This window comes from Centruroides sculpturatus, unplaced genomic scaffold (genome assembly GCF_000671375.1).
Source record: "Centruroides sculpturatus isolate CEXI.00-Female unplaced genomic scaffold, Cexi_2.0 scaffold553, whole genome shotgun sequence".
Classification (NCBI taxonomy): domain Eukaryota; kingdom Metazoa; phylum Arthropoda; class Arachnida; order Scorpiones; family Buthidae; genus Centruroides; species Centruroides sculpturatus.
In genome coordinates, this window is record NW_019384837.1 from 165,637 (window position 1) to 185,052 (window position 19,416).

The following is a 19,416-nucleotide window of genomic DNA, read 5'->3' on the forward strand; positions in this document are numbered from 1 at the left end:
ACATTTACAAGTATGTACTGTATTTACAGTACAGTACATGCATTCGTAAATTTAGATTACTTTTTTCTGTACTCTATTAAAAACTAAAATTTATTTGTTTGTGAGCTTAAAATAGATTCTTATTAACCATATATTATTGAAAATGCATTAATAAATGAAATACAGAAATACAGAACTGGGAATAGTAATTTATGGTTTTTCCTAGTGACAAGTAGATTCGGAGACAAGTAAATTCGACTTACGTCGTTTTTCGACTTAAGACGTTTTCCTGGAACCAATTACCGACGTAAGGCGAGGTATACCTGTATACAGAAGTAAAATTGTCATATAAAGAATAAAGTAATTTTAAAGTAAATAATGTAGTTAGGTATTATTCCTTCAGAATTTCTAATTTAAAAAAGATTCATACTGCAAATACTTTTTCCATATCAAAAGCTACTACAGAGACACACATCAATAATGTGTAGCATTGTCGTATAAATTTTATAAATTACAGTAGAGCATCAATTATCCGACCCCCGATTAACCATCACCTCGGTTAACCAACCGCGTTCTAGTCGGCAAATTCAAATGTCCGCTAGTGATGTGGCTCTACAATATTTGGCTATGTCTTGGCTACTTTAATATTATTTTTGTTAAATTTTTGTGTGTTTTAGCTGGCAACACTGGCTCGACCATGAAAAAGAGGCCAGTATTTAAACGAGGCTTAATTTTCTAATTATGAGTGGTTGTTTGTTTTTTGAGCAATAAAATAATTTTTAACGATACTATAGCGACAATTATTATTTTTAAAAAAATTTGATAGGCTTAACATGGAGGAAAATTCAATGTGAAGTAGGTTAATAGCGATATACTAATATACTAATTACATGGGATATAATAATATACTACACTAATAATGGATTTTTTTCATACTTTTCGGTTATCTGACTTTTCAATTATCCAACCAACACCAGTCCCCAATTGAGTCGAATAATCGATGCTCTACTGTAATTACATAATTTTGAGAACAATTAGAATTTACAATATTAATTTTCAAAAAGTGTTTGTAAAACAAATATTTTATCACCATTAATTTAAGCAGAGAGACCATAAAATGTTTCTAATCTCCAAAAGTCATCCATTTTTAACTTCAAATACTGTAAATGCTTAAGACGGTAGCTAAAATGTCTTACCTATGGCAACAGCATAAAGGAACAGTGTGAACAAAAGAGTAATATGACTTCTGCTTTATAGTGAATTTGGTACAAAAATAATGATAATGAATATGTGTTGAAATCCAGACAATCCAGAACATAACTAGTTATGTTCTGGATTATCATTAATAATCTTTAGTAATCTTTAGTAATCTTTAATAATGATCAAAAATGTTAATATGTAGTAAAATTAGTTTGCTGGACATTCAAGTGTTGATTGTTTAATAGAAAAGGATTATTAAAATCATATAACTTACTTGTAAAAGATTTACACTTATAGGGATTTTCTTCAGCTTAAGAAGAATTGCAAATGTCTGAAAGAAAATAATTTCAATTTAGTAAACTTTTACAAAGAAACTTTTCATTTCACTGTTATGTAATAAATATAATTATAGTACAATAAATAATATATATACCTTATACAAAAATATTTATGAAATGCATTATAAATATTTTTACTAAATTTAGAAACAATTTTTGCCAATTATAATTATAATATACAAAATTAAAAAAAAAAATCTTACAAAATAATGAAATGACAACATAAGAAAAATAAACTTTAATAATTACAGCATGTATATAGAAGCAATATAGCAAATATAGTCAATAAAGCTTTAAAAATGTAAATAAATATGAAAAGAGAAATAAAGATATTAAAGTATAACATAACAAATAATAAAAAGTTATATTATATATTTTTAAATTAATTTAACTATTACCTATATAACCACAAAAAATTACATAAATAAATTTGTAAGTTCCTAAATCTTAAATCTAATAGTTTTCTGAAGATACATATATTCTAAAAATTTCATTACTTTTACATAAGTCAAATTAAATATTTATAGGCATTATCATCTGTTTCTTGTCTGTTTTCTTCTTCCATTAACTTACAATATCTAAATACACTCTTCAGGACACAGCCAGTATATTTTCTAATTTTAAAATAATTGCCTTCTTGTTTCTAAATTCCTAGCTATCTATAGTCTCTCCAAATACTCTCTACTAACTTTTTTAGCCCTAGCAGCTTAGTTTTACTCCATATATTTTGTTAATCTTTTTATAAGCTTCTATTTCCAGAGCTATTTAACTTTTTCTCTTTTTTAACAACTTTTTTAAATATCACCATGTTTATCAAGTACATATATAAATTCCTTTCTATATTATCTATGAAATATATAATATAATATTATCTACAAAAATAAATTGGTAAACAAAGAAAATATTAAAAAAATAGCAATAATAAAAAAATAAATAAATAAAATAATTCTATTTATGAAGATAGATAAAATATAAAAAAGACAAGACTTTTACAGAGACTTAAGATAAGTGTAAAGTTAAGAATAAAGAATGCAATTTATTTAATGAAAAATATTTTGACATCATCATGATACATATGATGATTACAGAAGTTTTGGAAGAAATATACTGAATAAATTTACATATGAGTTTAAAAGCTATACCTTTATCCAGTACATATGTTTAATAGAACAAATGCTTTTAATTTGTTTAACAAGTCATCTTCTGATTATAAATCTCTTAAATGTATAAATTCTATTCTACATTTGTGAGATTTGAATTCTAAAGATAATTTGTTAAACAAACTGAAAACTTTTTTAATTAACATTAACTTTTTCACTCATAATTATAAAAGAAAATTTCTGAAAACTCTAGTTAATTTAATTTGTGGATGAGTTTGTTTAGATCATTGAAAGCTATTTTGCTTACAATATGCTTTATTATTATAATACTAAACACTATGTAATAATATACAGTACTTCTAGTATTTAAGAGTAATGAACTTGTGCAATTATATTGCATTTGTAGTTTATCTGTGTATATAATACATATGTAAACATATACAAATATCTCAAAGCCCAATGTTTTTAATAAAAACCACACAATCACCATAATAAATTGGGCTACTTTACTGCTACTATAGAGAATTTGCGTGAATATCATCTCACATAACCAAATCATCATCTCTCTGCCTCCTGTGCCATATTTCTGCCATGCTGTTCATGGAGGTATATATAGTTTGGCTTGCATCTGAATGTTTATCACATGTAGATGGCAAAACATGCATTTTTATCAGACTATATAACAACTCTTACTGGTCAAGATGCTGACTGGCACAGAAGTATACTGTAATATTGTAATGCACACAGAGTTGATCTGTATGAAAATGTCTCAAATTTGTTTGTAGAGGACGCACTTTGTGGCCAAAGACAGAATATGGCAACACCATATCTTAATAACCCCAATTTTTATCACTTAACTACATGAAAGTGTACAAGTCACTTGAAGCTCAGAATTTTGTAACAAGTGGCTGGGTTGATCCAAAGATTCTAGTAAAAAGTTCTTCAGAACATACCCTTCCCAGCAAGATAACTTTACATTAAAATGAATTATAACTCTAGGTTGTTATATCATTGTACTAACTAAAAATGTACATTTTATGATAGTTTTATTGATCATTGCACAGCATTACTTCAAAGTGTTGTGTGATAATTTTTCTTTGTAATTGTCAAATTTATTTCATTCTGTTTTAAAATTTATTTAAACAGTATCACTTCATTAGGTAAAACACTCAAAGGAATACATGACAGATGGGCCCATTTGCAGTCACCTAAGTGACTATGAGTCCTACTCAAAGTTTAAGCCTTTCCCATTAAACTTTGGTTGCTGTGTCATGTTCAGGTGACATTATAATGGAATTGAAACTTGACAAATATTGTACCGAGCAAAACACACATGCTCAATCATGTACATCTAGGTCTCCAATACATCACATGCAAATTGTCTATTAATAATTAAATTCAAAGTAATTTGGTACTAGAGGTAAGTTTTGATTGTTGAACACAAGATTGTGTTATTAATTAAACACTTGGTTTTTTCCATCTTTATTTAGTTCAACTGAATAAAGATGAAAAAAGCCAAGTGTTTAATTAATAACACAATCTTGTGTTCGACAGTCAATAAATACTAAAACATGGTTTCAGAAAACAAATCAACTAGAGGTAAGTGTTATAGACCACCTCTTATTAAATTTAATAATTATATTAATATAGTGGTAAAGAGTAGCCCAATTCATTACAGCAATTGTTTGGCTTATTACTGCATATATGTAAACTTTGAAAACGATCCAAATTTTGTCAAAAATTAACACATATCTTCTTCACATTAGCCAGAGAGTTTAATTTGAAAATGTTTTTGACCTAATTGATATATCTTCATCACTCCGCATCTTAAATTTTTTACATTTTGTAATGGAATGTTCAAATATAGCACATTCAGAGTAGCCTGATGAAAACCTCTCATTAGATCAAAAACATTTGCAAATTAAGCTATTTTTCTGGATTGAAGGTGGTGTGTTTTAATTTTGGACAATTTTATGTTCCAGTTTGGTTTTATCTATATATCCAAAGTTGTATTTTTTACAAATTTAATTGAATATTGAGTTTAATTTTACATTCTACTTTCTGGCATATTGTCTGGTTAAGGAACTGAAACACAGTGTACTACTACAAAAATATTTTTCTATAGTTGATAAATTTTAGACTCCAAAATAATTTCTTTTTATATAATATTCGTAAGTAAAATCACTATTTGACAAAGAAGTAAATTATTGAATTAATGAGATTAAACGAAGATGAAATATATCAATAAGAAAATATATAAATGCTACATCATCTATTCAACAGCAATTATTTTATAACTATCTGTAATTATTTTTCCATATACACATTAAAAATATAATGTATTTATTATTTAAGAGTAGTCTATTGAAAAATATCTTATGAGAGAAAATATAATAATAAAAGTTTGTCTTCAATAATCAAATGTTTAAATGTTAGCACTCTATAATACCTATTAATTGGTATTAACAGATAGTAAAATTATAAAAAGAAATATTTCTAAGTAACATTCAATTAAAGTGAAACTTCTGAAGATGTCCACCACTTTCAGGAGACCATCTATAATATGACTGATTTTCTCCAGAAAGTGTTTTTGGTCTATAGGATTGATGCAATCTGAACCCTTTCAAAAAGACCACCTCTTTACTTGACCAACAACTAGGACCATCAAGAGCTTGAACAGGGCCTTGGTGTAGACAGACTCATTTTTCCCTTAGTGAGCCTCTTTAGCCTTTTTTAACAAATAAAATACATAGAATGTTTCTTTATTAAATAATAACAAGCAATCTTAAAGATCTTGTTAGTAAAATAACATTAATTATACAAGAGTAGAAACAATACAGATCCCTAAATTTTCTTCAGACCCAGAGAAAAAATTCCTCAGAAACCCTCTCAATGGCCTTGCCAACAACAACTTCTTATGATATGATATAATTAAAAACATACCCTTTTAAATGATCACATTGCCTGAAACATGGTCTAAAAGTGAAATACTGTATGTACTATATAAAATTTGAACTATATACTTATAACTGTACATTTGTATGTACAATACAAATGTACAGTTATAAGTATATTACTAGTACTATTATACAGAATTTTCTCTATTTAAAAAATATACAATCTTAAAGACATACACAAAAATAATTTTACAATATTCTTAAATGTCCTTTCACAATCACTGGAACACAATAAACATTGACAAAGTTGGCATTTTTTATATGCTCTTCCACATCTATATTTATGTAAATTAATTAAAAGCATCAATTTACATAAATGTAAAATAAATAGTTGTCTTAGGAAGTTATCTTCTCTAAAAGATTGTTTTCGGCGATTTTGGATGGTCATCAAAGAGAAGTTTCACTGTAATAGTTTTCTTATTTTTCAATTCATGCTATCTTCTAAACTAGTACACACCAAACTAATAAGAGATTGTAAGAAAACAATTTGTGATCAAGACAAGAAGAAATAAAATTTGAACCTTCAAAATATATAGATATACAATAGTTTTTGAACAATTCAAATGTTATCATCTCTTACTAAGTTCACAAGTGCATTTTTTCATCTTCTATCATACTGATGCAGTCAATTTGAAATGCTTTTATTTATAGGAACATTAGACAGTACTCTCATTTGTTATTTTTATCAGTAAGTGTAGGATAACAACAACCAAGGAAAACTAATAATAATTCAACAAAGATTTTAATTTAAAAAAATTTTTTTTTAGAATATAATTTTCATTATTATGTTCATGCACACACACCTTTCTAATCATACACAAACAAAAAAAACCCCAGCAACAAGTTGCTATTATGAGATCTTATTTAGAAAATAATTTTTATAATTTTAATTACAGTATAACTTAATAAAATTGTGTGAGATGTGATCTGTTATGAGATTTTGTTATAAAAAACTTTTTATATTTTTAATTACTATAAAATGGCAAAAAGCTTAATTTTGAGGGTAAGGACCAGTTTTATAAAAATGTATAAATTCTAATAAACGAGTAAAATCGTCATTAAGTCAGACTATACTGGAGATACACACAATTCCCTTTATCTTCCCATCCCTTTGCCTTTTAACCTCCAAAATTTAATAGCATCAATGCCCCTCATATTCAAGCCATCATGCCAAATTTCATTACTTAATCTTTACCCCATCCTGAGATATCAAATGAAATAGAAGCCAACACATGCACATGTGAAATTTTTTTGCATTGCTTTTTTACTTCTTTGGATTCAAAGGTCTCAAAACCTGGAGATTTGCAAAAAACTTGGAGGTTCAAATTTGACATGATTCCAATACTTTCCCTTGTAATATATATGTAATACCTGGAAAAGTAAAACAAGGTAGATACTTTAAAATAGAAACTTTATTGTATTATATTTTAAAAAATCCATTAAGTTTGGAAAAACTTTTATCTTGTTTCCTGTTTATGGACAATTGGAAATATATATAAATACATATAATATTGAATATAATTTGGAAAATGTGCTAATCATATTTAATCATCATATATATATATAGATTTTATTTAAAAGTGGGCAATAATTCATTTGCTTGGCAAAGGAGACATTATAAAACAGCAGTCTACTAAATAACATCGGGGAAAATTTCACCCAAGGTATTCATATAAAAACGAAAGAATACTGAGGATATATTATGATACAAATTCATTCAGTGAATTTATATGAACCACCTGACAGTTCAACACATTCATGATGCTTTTTTACATAAATTAAAATTAAGTACCTAAAATACGAAGTTTTTTGTTTTTCTTAACATTTAACTTAATCAGCAATAAATTTTATATTTCATTAAATTTCTCATTTCATCTCATTTATAATTTCATGTTACAAAAAACATGTAAATTATGTTACCAAATCATCAATAATATAATTTTTCATGTAATTTTAGATTTATGGAATTATTTATCATTAATATCTGAAGATTGAGGATATTTTTTTTATAATTTAAAGATCAGCTTACATTGGTTTACAATGAAGTAAAATTTGAAGTTGTTTTGCATTATTTAGACTTTAATATGACTCAAAATAACTTCAGAAGTAGGTAAGTGTCAAGATTATAAGTATTAATAACTCAAATCATAAACCAGATATTCTTAGAACTCAACTTACAGAAAATTTCACATATTAAATTTGATAATAAATACAATAAAAAATATATATAGTTATTGTAATATAGTTTCTAATTTTTAAATTTTCCTTATTGAATTATTTTTTCCAACTAGAAAGCAGATTTTATGCAATTGTTTCTTTGAATTACACTAATATCTATTTTATAATGAAATTATAGATTTAAAATACGATTCATTATATTTGTATGCTAATTAGGTGATTTAAAAGTTTGAGGCCTGATAATGATATATTGTATGTTTGTTTTTGTATTTACTTTTATTTTTCAATATAATCTCCCTAAACATCAATGCACTTTTGTTCAGTGATGCTCCAGTGCCTTTATAACCCAGAAGTGAAATTCTTCATCATCATCAAAATGTCATTTGCTGTCATTTTCAACTCATTGACTAATGAAAACCTCTTATCACCAAGGAACTTTTCTAAAATTAGGGAATAGATGAAAGACATGAAGCCAAATCAGACAAACAAGATGAATGGGATAGGAAATCATACTTTAGTTCTGTGATTTTTGTATGGTTACACATATCATTCTGTTGAAAAATCTTTTTCTTCTTTGATAAACTCAGGTTTTCTCATAAAGTTTTTTGTTTAGTTGGTCCAAAAGGTTAGCTTAGAATTCTCCCATTATCATTTAGTCCTGTGGAAGATAATCAATTAACTATATCCTCTTAACATCCCAAAAAACTGAAGCCATTACCATTCACACAGACAAAAGTGACTTTGCCTTTTCTTCAGATGAAGAATCAGAGGTCAAAACTATGCTTCCATAGTTTTGACCTCTGTTTTGTTTTTGATATATGTTGGTGAATACAAGTTTCATCAGTGGTCACAAACTAATGAATAAAATCTGCTATCTCTGTTTTAAAATGCTCCAACAGTCTTGAGAAATTTGCATTCAAGTGCACTTTTGATTGTTAGCAAGTGCAGCATCCATCTTGTAGACAGCTTTTTCATACCTAATTTATCAGTTAGAATGTGAAAACCTACAACCTTAGTAATTTTAGACACTTTCAATTTGTAGTCTTCCAAAATAATATCATGCACTTTATGATTTCAAGTGTCATTCATCACACTTATTAGACAGCACTGTAGAATCATCTTCTAGGCTTGTGTACTCATGTGTACTGTACATTCTGCAGTCCATTCTTTTAGTTATAAATGAAGATGCAACATTACCTAATATATCTTTCATCTCATTAAAAATTTGCATTGGCAAATTTGCAGTGATAAAGCTTTTTGTTAAAAAAGCTTTATCACTGTTTAACAATGTTTGATTTTATCCATTTTGAACAATACACTGAGATAGCTTTGTTAAAACATTATTTACAAAAAATTATTTGACATTTCGACTTGATATTTCACATTTATTCATAAAACAGAAGTGAAGTGAACTAGAATAGGACTAAAATATTTGACACACTGCCATCATCTGTAAGTCAGGCTGAAAATTTCAAATCACCCTTGTTGTATCAGGTTTTAAAGATGAAATTTAGACAATTCAAATTTTTTTCAGAAACAACTGGAAAAAATGTTCAAGAATGCTCGATGTGATTATATAAGTAGAGTAACAGGGGGCATTTCACATATTTCATTGGAAACAGATGCATCAGCAATGTCTAATATGAAATCTTCGAAAAAACATTTACTGCTATTGCTCTATCACTTCAAAAATGGCCACAATGCAATGAAGGCTCATGATTTCATCTTCAAAGCATTTGGCAAGGACAGTCAACAGGCAGACCTGCTACAACTGATTCAAGAGATTCAAGGATGAAGATTTCTCACTTTATGATGAACCCCATATCCAGGTAGTGATTCCACCACTGATGATGACATTCTCCTGCAACTAATAAACAATAATTTATGGTTGAACACCAGAGTATTTGCACAACTTGAGTGTTCCCAAACAGCCCAAAAGTTGACAAAGTTTGATACCATCAAGACAATGTACCAGGTATATAGGTTAACAACACTCGTTAATAAGTACTGGTAACATATATAATAAACTCCCAACAACCTTTAAATAACCAGTAAAATATTTAAAAGTACTACAAATGTTTTCAATGGATTTGAATCTCAGAACTTTTAATCTGAAGAAGACCGGAAATAACAGTTGAAAACGTTTGTAGTACTTTTAAATATTTTATTGGCTATTTAAAGGTTGTTGGGAGTTTATTACAATGTACCAGCACATAGAACAAAGATGATTTCAGAGAAGCTGACCAATCAGGGCTGTGAGGTTCTTCCTCATCCATCTTTCAGCCGTTACATATTGATTACCATCTATTTCACAAACTGCAGAACCATATTGCCAATATACAGTGCGATGACAATATCTATATGAGAATGATGCTCAATATTTTCTTCAAAGAAAAACTCCAGTTATTCAGCAAAAGTGGCAAGATGTAATTGATATTGATTGTGATTACTTAAAGACTGAACTGTAATCATTGTTGAGTTAATTATCAATAAAGTTTTCTTCCATCACACTATAACTCTGATCATCTCCATATCTGCTTGAGACTTATCTGCATNATGCTCGACTCAACGTGAGTTGCAACTTGCATGGTGAGATGGGAAAGCACGTAAGTTAGAACTCTAGACTACCAATTTGACGTCAGAGTGCGAGATGGTACCACGTGACACCTTCAACACATTTTGGGAGTTGTAACACGAAAAACTCGAGACTAAGGGCCCTGGACTGATCACAAATACGACAGACGGAAAATACCCGTAGAACAAAAAGAAAAGTATTGCTGAGTACAGCGGAATGCCCGCTATTCAATAACACACTTAATTAACGTTAAAAAAAAGGCACGTGACCGAACAGCACCGATAAAGGTTACATGACAGCTTCGTACGCCGATGTGCCGCTCCGCGACGAAAACAAGCTTAAACAATGGCGTCTTTGAACGAAGTGCACTTGGTAAGTATTCCGACAATATTTTGTTTATAACATATTTTATATGGGTTATTCCCAAAACATTATACGTGTTTTGGAAATATTCGAGTGAAATTAGTCTAGAACCTTTCAAACAGCCGTACCCACTAAACTGCACAAGTGCCAAAAAGAATACCAAACGGTCACGTGCGACCCGATAGTGACCACGTGCTCGCGGCACAAAACACCCGTAACTTAATTTATATTATTCCAGAAAAAACAAAATATAAATCAAAATGATCCTCTCAGCAACAGCTAACTAAACATAAACAAAAACCTCACGATTCAGTAGACAGAACACCGATGCGACGATCGAAAAAGGAGCATAAGTAACCCACGTACCTCGTATTAACCGTCCGAATACAGCTAGAGCGACTTCGAATTCGGATCACTAAATGACAGCTATTCGCTTGTGCCAGTAAATATAGGTGGCGTATGAGTTGACCAAAATGGCTGTCAGAAAGGGTATCGTGTGCGTGGCAACATACGAGAGTTACATGTGTGTCGTCCTTTTAATATCTTTTTTCTTTGTAGTCAAAACGTTTCATCCGCATTTGTATCCGACATTAATCATAGTTGATTTCGTAGTTGTTTAAGTCATGATGATTACACTTTGTGACATTTTAAAATGTGTGGGTGATCGCAAAAGATATCTTATGAGGAAATGCTAAAACATAACTTCATATCTATCCACCTCTTAGCAACTAATTCATTTTAGTTTCGTGCGAAAGGTTGTTTTGTTGGTTCACTTTAGTTTCACCAACATTTAATTTTGCTGAGCTTAAAATTCTTATATTTTTACGAATGTTTTCACCGTATCTAATATAGGCCATCGTCAGGTTTAATATTATAGACTAAATGTTCCAAAATGGAACGTACCGTTTTTGAATATTTTACATATTTAAAATTCAAAAAAATAATTTAACTTTGAAATAAATTGAAAGAAGTGTGTATATTAAATAAACAAATAAAACATAGAAAACAAAGCTAACTAGAAAGAAACATGATTTAANTTATTGTAATATAGTTTCTAATTTTTAAATTTTCCTTATTGAATTATTTTTTCCAACTAGAAAGCAGATTTTATGCAATTGTTTCTTTGAATTACACTAATATCTATTTTATAATGAAATTATAGATTTAAAATACGATTCATTATATTTGTATGCTAATTAGGTGATTTAAAAGTTTGAGGCCTGATAATGATATATTGTATGTTTGTTTTTGTATTTACTTTTATTTTTCAATATAATCTCCCTAAACATCAATGCACTTTTGTTCAGTGATGCTCCAGTGCCTTTATAACCCAGAAGTGAAATTCTTCATCATCATCAAAATGTCATTTGCTGTCATTTTCAACTCATTGACTAATGAAAACCTCTTATCACCAAGGAACTTTTCTAAAATTAGGGAATAGATGAAAGACATGAAGCCAAATCAGACAAACAAGATGAATGGGATAGGAAATCATACTTTAGTTCTGTGATTTTTGTATGGTTACACATATCATTCTGTTGAAAAATCTTTTTCTTCTTTGATAAACTCAGGTTTTCTCATAAAGTTTTTTGTTTAGTTGGTCCAAAAGGTTAGCTTAGAATTCTCCCATTATCATTTAGTCCTGTGGAAGATAATCAATTAACTATATCCTCTTAACATCCCAAAAAACTGAAGCCATTACCATTCACACAGACAAAAGTGACTTTGCCTTTTCTTCAGATGAAGAATCAGAGGTCAAAACTATGCTTCCATAGTTTTGACCTCTGTTTTGTTTTTGATATATGTTGGTGAATACAAGTTTCATCAGTGGTCACAAACTAATGAATAAAATCTGCTATCTCTGTTTTAAAATGCTCCAACAGTCTTGAGAAATTTGCATTCAAGTGCACTTTTGATTGTTAGCAAGTGCAGCATCCATCTTGTAGACAGCTTTTTCATACCTAATTTATCAGTTAGAATGTGAAAAACCTACAACCTTAGTAATTTTAGACACTTTCAATTTGTAGTCTTCCAAAATAATATCATGCACTTTATGATTTCAAGTGTCATTCATCACACTTATTAGACAGCACTGTAGAATCATCTTCTAGGCTTGTGTACTCATGTGTACTGTACATTCTGCAGTCCATTCTTTTAGTTATAAATGAAGATGCAACATTACCTAATATATCTTTCATCTCATTAAAAATTTGCATTGGCAAATTTGCAGTGATAAAGCTTTTTGTTAAAAAAGCTTTATCACTGTTTAACAATGTTTGATTTTATCCATTTTGAACAATACACTGAGATAGCTTTGTTAAAACATTATTTACAAAAAATTATTTGACATTTCGACTTGATATTTCACATTTATTCATAAAACAGAAGTGAAGTGAACTAGAATAGGACTAAAATATTTGACACACTGCCATCATCTGTAAGTCAGGCTGAAAATTTCAAATCACCCTTGTTGTATCAGGTTTTAAAGATGAAATTTAGACAATTCAAATTTTTTTCAGAAACAACTGGAAAAAATGTTCAAGAATGCTCGATGTGATTATATAAGTAGAGTAACAGGGGGCATTTCACATATTTCATTGGAAACAGATGCATCAGCAATGTCTAATATGAAATCTTCGAAAAAACATTTACTGCTATTGCTCTATCACTTCAAAAATGGCCACAATGCAATGAAGGCTCATGATTTCATCTTCAAAGCATTTGGCAAGGACAGTCAACAGGCAGACCTGCTACAACTGATTCAAGAGATTCAAGGATGAAGATTTCTCACTTTATGATGAACCCCATATCCAGGTAGTGATTCCACCACTGATGATGACATTCTCCTGCAACTAATAAACAATAATTTATGGTTGAACACCAGAGTATTTGCACAACTTGAGTGTTCCCAAACAGCCCAAAAGTTGACAAAGTTTGATACCATCAAGACAATGTACCAGGTATATAGGTTAACAACACTCGTTAATAAGTACTGGTAACATATATAATAAACTCCCAACAACCTTTAAATAACCAGTAAAATATTTAAAAGTACTACAAATGTTTTCAATGGATTTGAATCTCAGAACTTTTAATCTGAAGAAGACCGGAAATAACAGTTGAAAACGTTTGTAGTACTTTTAAATATTTTACTGGCTATTTAAAGGTTGTTGGGAGTTTATTACAATGTACCAGCACATAGAACAAAGATGATTTCAGAGAAGCTGACCAATCAGGGCTGTGAGGTTCTTCCTCATCCATCTTTCAGCCGTTACATATTGATTACCATCTATTTCACAAACTGCAGAACCATATTGCCAATATACAGTGCGATGACAATATCTATATGAGAATGATGCTCAATATTTTCTTCAAAGAAAAACTCCAGTTATTCAGCAAAAGTGGCAAGATGTAATTGATATTGATTGTGATTACTTAAAGACTGAACTGTAATCATTGTTGAGTTAATTATCAATAAAGTTTTCTTCCATCACACTATAACTCTGATCATCTCCATATCTGCTTGAGACTTATCTGCATGCCAAGTTTCATAGCATACAATAACAACTTCTTGGTACACTAATTTTTTATGGCAATGAGTGTATATTTATCAAATATATTAAATATATATACTGTATTATGTAATCTTGTAACATATGTGTTTCTATAGACTAAAGAATAGAGATCTCAAGAGACTGAATAACTTCAAGTACAGGTACTTATATAATATGTACACCTACATATAAGTAATACCTGTACTTGAAGTTATTCAGTCTCTAGAGATCTCTATTCTTTAGTCTATAGAAGCACATGTTATAGGATTACATATTATGCCATATATGTATAAGAAAAAACTGTATATGCTGTACACACAAAAAAGAGGCAAAGTATGTATGCTTGTTAACACTTCACTTGGTTTCACAATTTATTAAAAATCTCATTCATGTTGGTTTGTTTTGATGCCGCTTTTCTGTGTTTTGAATACCACTTGATATTAGCAATGTCATGTACAGCCTGTCATTTATGCTGAAACTCATCAGAAAGGTCTTCACAACTTGGAAAGATTCAATGGCCTTGCTAACTTTTGCTACACTTGAGCCAGCACCAATGTTCATTAGGTGGCTCCTCCTCAATTGTATCAGCCTGCTGACTCTCTTCATACAATTCTTTAATTATACATATCCAAGATGTAACAAGTGTATCATCAAACTCCACAAATTCTCAAAAACACCTAAATATTAACTAAATGTTGAAAAAACACAAAGTTTACAATGGGACTAGAAAAAAATCTGTTATTCTGAGTTACAAATCTGCTAAAAGGAAGTAAAATTTCATTGATTTGGCAGAAACTGGGAAAAAAATCTGCTTCTCCACAATCCACTAAAATGAGATTATACTGTATTTGTAAAAAGTAAACTTGATTAAAGCTTTATTAATGTTATTTAGAAACAATCTAAACAACTGCCTTAAAAATGTGTGTAAAATGTAATAATTTCACACCTTAATTCTTCAGCAATTATTTAACTTCAGATACTGTTTTTGGGTGTATTTAATGCCTATTTTTAAGCAATCCTACCTCAAACCACACAATCAAATAAAATAAATCATACATTCTAAACATTTAAACTTAATGATCCCTTAAGTATAAATGTTTAGAATGTAGCAACAATATACCAGGATCTGAACTAGAGGGGGCAACTCATATTAGTTTTGAGGAAGTGGGGGGGACTGAGATTTCACAACAGATGGCTCTAGTCTAGTCACAATATTCATTATTCAAACTGATACTAAATTGATACATCTGTGCTCTGTGTCTGTGTGTCAATTATTACACTTTAATTTTTCTTCTATGGAGGAGCAGCTGCCCCTCCCTGGGTATGCCCTTAAATGTAGGATTTATTTTATTGATTGTGTGGTTTGAGGTAGGATTGTTGAAATATATTGAAAACATTAAATGTGTTTTCTGGAACTAAAAAGATTGTTTTTTGTTTCAAATATATAGTTTATTATAGATTCAGTTCAATAAAAACAAACAAGAACAAATAATTTAAAAACTATTCATTAAAAATATTGTTTGTTCTTTGCATTTCTCTGCATAGACCAAGCAAATCCAAACATATTTCAGAAAGCAAGCCTTTATTTTCTGAAATATGTTTAGATTTTTACTAAGTCATAAATTTCTTATTGAATGAAATCAAATAATGATTTACAGTTAAAATTATGATAGCAATGATAATGGACTATTTTTTAATAGAAGAAAAGACAAAATTGATTGGACAATTTTAAAAAATTAAAAATCATATTGTAATTGTAAAACTTATTGTCATCACATTTGTTTATTTGCAACTCTCAAATAATAAATATCTCTAAAAAAATTTCATAAGCTTAAAATTAGGTGCTTCTAACAAGGAAACCCTTCCAAATGAATGTTGAATTGGGCTTGAAACTTCATTCTTACCTAATTTGAAATTGGGAAAGATGATTCAGTAAGCCACTAACCTTACAGATGTTTGTGTGACCTGCTAGAAGTGCCCAAAGATACTAAACATGTTCAGACACTTGATGTATACTTCTTTTGCCAGTACAAGTCAATAATTCAGAGGATCAAACAGCAGGTTAGATCAAAACCTGACAAAAATGAGCTACTAAAGCTGAATGACTGAAGATTCATCATGCAAATGCATTCGTATGTTTATAACCACTTTTGATCACCATGGTTTAAGAATATGATTCAGTATGCATAGAAAAGATCTGGTTGACATAGATAACCCATTGACCTCTTTGAAAATGTGCTGGACCCAACTTTTTATACATGAATGGCTGACTGCTTGATCAAAAACTGTAACAAACTTGTTTTTTTAAAATGTTCTCAATGCAAACTTGCACTTTGTCTTAAACATTTTATTGACAAAAATAATTCTATCATGATATTTAATTACTTCTTGGCCTGGTCTAGTGGATCACACAAACAATAGTGACTTACTGAATAATAATCTCTGACCACAAATTAGGTAAAGATAAAATTTTGTCCAAACTAAGCATTAAACAGCTTCCTTGTAAATAGAAAGCAGCTAAGCAAGCAAACGAATATCATTTCACACAAGACTATGCTATTGGGATGCTTGTCTCTTAGAAGCATTCATTGCATGAAACTGAATTTAAGTTATCTATAGACAGTTGAATCTATCTCAAATCATGGGAATGAGGAAAAAACTTAATAGACAGGTTTCAAAATACAGAGGTAACAGTAATAGATTTGATTGGAGGTTCAGTATTTTATTAATATAATAGCATGTACAGTATACACTTGTATTAGGTATAAATAAAATATTTTTGATATACCTCAACAAAAATAGTTTGTCAATAGTTTCAGATGCCAGACTTTCTTCAAACAATAAGATGCAAGCCAAACTCATAGCAGATCAGAAAAAAGCAGCATTAATTGCAATTATGTATTGTTTGCAAGAAATGTTTCTCAACTACAGTTAATGCTTTGAAAGTGTAGTCACTGAGCTTTCAAACTATAATTAACACATCAGTTCCTAATTTGAGACATAATTTGAGATTTTAGGAGAAAATTATTTGAGATAAACATGGAAAATATATCGAAATTAGGCTGAAAATGCTAGGGAAAAAATAAATTTTGAGATAAAGAAGTTTCCGAGAAAAACATGTTTGAGACAGATTCAACTGTATATTTGCAGTACTCAAATACTGGATTAGTGTTTTCCTAGTTCTAATTAAAAATATATATATTCAAAATTAAATACATTTCTCTTTAATAAATAATAATAATAATTATTGAAAATAATTTTAAAATATTTAAGAATATATCAATTACTATTACATTAAGTATCAATAATATGTTAAAACCATTTTTAAATTATTGATACCAATTAAATAAACCCTGTAATTTTGCATCTATCTTTAAAACAGCATTAAAAAATCAAGTAAAAATTTAACCTAAATATTCAATATTGCTTCATATAAGTATTTCACTGAAATCTGTAATTTGTGAGACTAAATTCAATCAAAGTTCTTATTAACTACATTTTAACAATTATTTTGTTCTCAATATAAAATTCTAAACCATAACCTTATTTCTTTAACAATAAATAACTTATTTTCTTAATAACCTGTTAAGGTATTAAGTATCAAAAACAAAATATTTATATGAACCTCATGCACATGTTCTGAAATGAGCTTTGATTTCAATTTGTTCAATTTACTCATATTTTTCTTTATTCGAGTTAATTTATGATATTTATATTGAAAAAAAATTTGTATCGGTGAACAATCTCAAAAGGTATTTTAATTGGAAATTTAATAATAATTTTCTTTTTAAAAAACAGGATAATTATAAATTTGAAAGTACGTTTTAATTAAATAATGTAGGGTATTTTTTGAAATTTACTTTTTCATCGTCGCCTCCTCTCTCTAATTTCTTTTTGCAATGGTTAACATATTCAATATACTCTGCCATCTTGCTTTCTGGCAGAAATACAGAAACGTTTCAAGATCGAATACTTCCCACCTGCCGGAAATGACGTTCACTAAAAACAAAATTAAAATAAAAAAATATTTCATATAATTTATAATGTACAGCTATATTTTAATTTTATTTATATGTTATTAATCTTTATATTTTAAAAAAATTATTATATTATAGATTCAGTTCAATAAAAACAAACAAGAACAAATAATTTAAAAACTATTCATTAAAAATATTGTTTGTTCTTTGCATTTCTCTGCATAGACCAAGCAAATCCAAACATATTTCAGAAAGCAAGCCTTTATTTTCTGAAATATGTTTAGATTTTTACTAAGTCATAAATTTCTTATTGAATGAAATCAAATAATGATTTACAGTTAAAATTATGATAGCAATGATAATGGACTATTTTTTAATAGAAGAAAAGACAAAATTGATTGGACAATTTTAAAAAATTAAAAATCATATTGTAATTGTAAAACTTATTGTCATCACATTTGTTTATTTGCAACTCTCAAATAATAAATATCTCTAAAAAAATTTCATAAGCTTAAAATTAGGTGCTTCTAACAAGGAAACCCTTCCAAATGAATGTTGAATTGGGCTTGAAACTTCATTCTTACCTAATTTGAAATTGGGAAAGATGATTCAGTAAGCCACTAACCTTACAGATGTTTGTGTGACCTGCTAGAAGTGCCCAAAGATACTAAACATGTTCAGACACTTGATGTATACTTCTTTTGCCAGTACAAGTCAATAATTCAGAGGATCAAACAGCAGGTTAGATCAAAACCTGACAAAAATGAGCTACTAAAGCTGAATGACTGAAGATTCATCATGCAAATGCATTCGTATGTTCATAACCACTTTTGATCACCATGGTTTAAGAATATGATTCAGTATGCATAGAAAAGATCTGGTTGACATAGATAACCCATTGACCTCTTTGAAAATGTGCTGGACCCAACTTTTTATACATGAATGGCTGACTGCTTGATCAAAAACTGTAACAAACTTGTTTTTTTAAAATGTTCTCAATGCAAACTTGCACTTTGTCTTAAACATTTTATTGACAAAAATAATTCTATCATGATATTTAATTACTTCTTGGCCTGGTCTAGTGGATCACACAAACAATAGTGACTTACTGAATAATCTTCTCTGACCACAAATTAGGTAAAGATAAAATTTTGTCCAAACTAAGCATTAAACAGCGAAAAGTATGATATACAGG

General features: G+C 28.9%; 1 protein-coding gene across 1 annotated transcript in view; it reads right to left on the reverse strand.

Moving 5' to 3' along the window:
• Positions 1–19,416, reverse strand: part of LOC111630230 (transcription elongation factor B polypeptide 3-like) — a 91,016-nt gene that overhangs the window by 48,591 nt on the left and 23,009 nt on the right. Inside the window, exons 2-3 of the mRNA XM_023374296.1 lie at positions 18,105–18,243; positions 1,454–1,510 (exon numbers count right to left, since the gene is read on the reverse strand). Of these exons, the coding sequence (XP_023230064.1) occupies positions 1,454–1,510; positions 18,105–18,173 (126 nt within the window). The 5' untranslated portion in view covers positions 18,174–18,243. The remainder of the gene's footprint in view (positions 1–1,453; positions 1,511–18,104; positions 18,244–19,416) is intronic.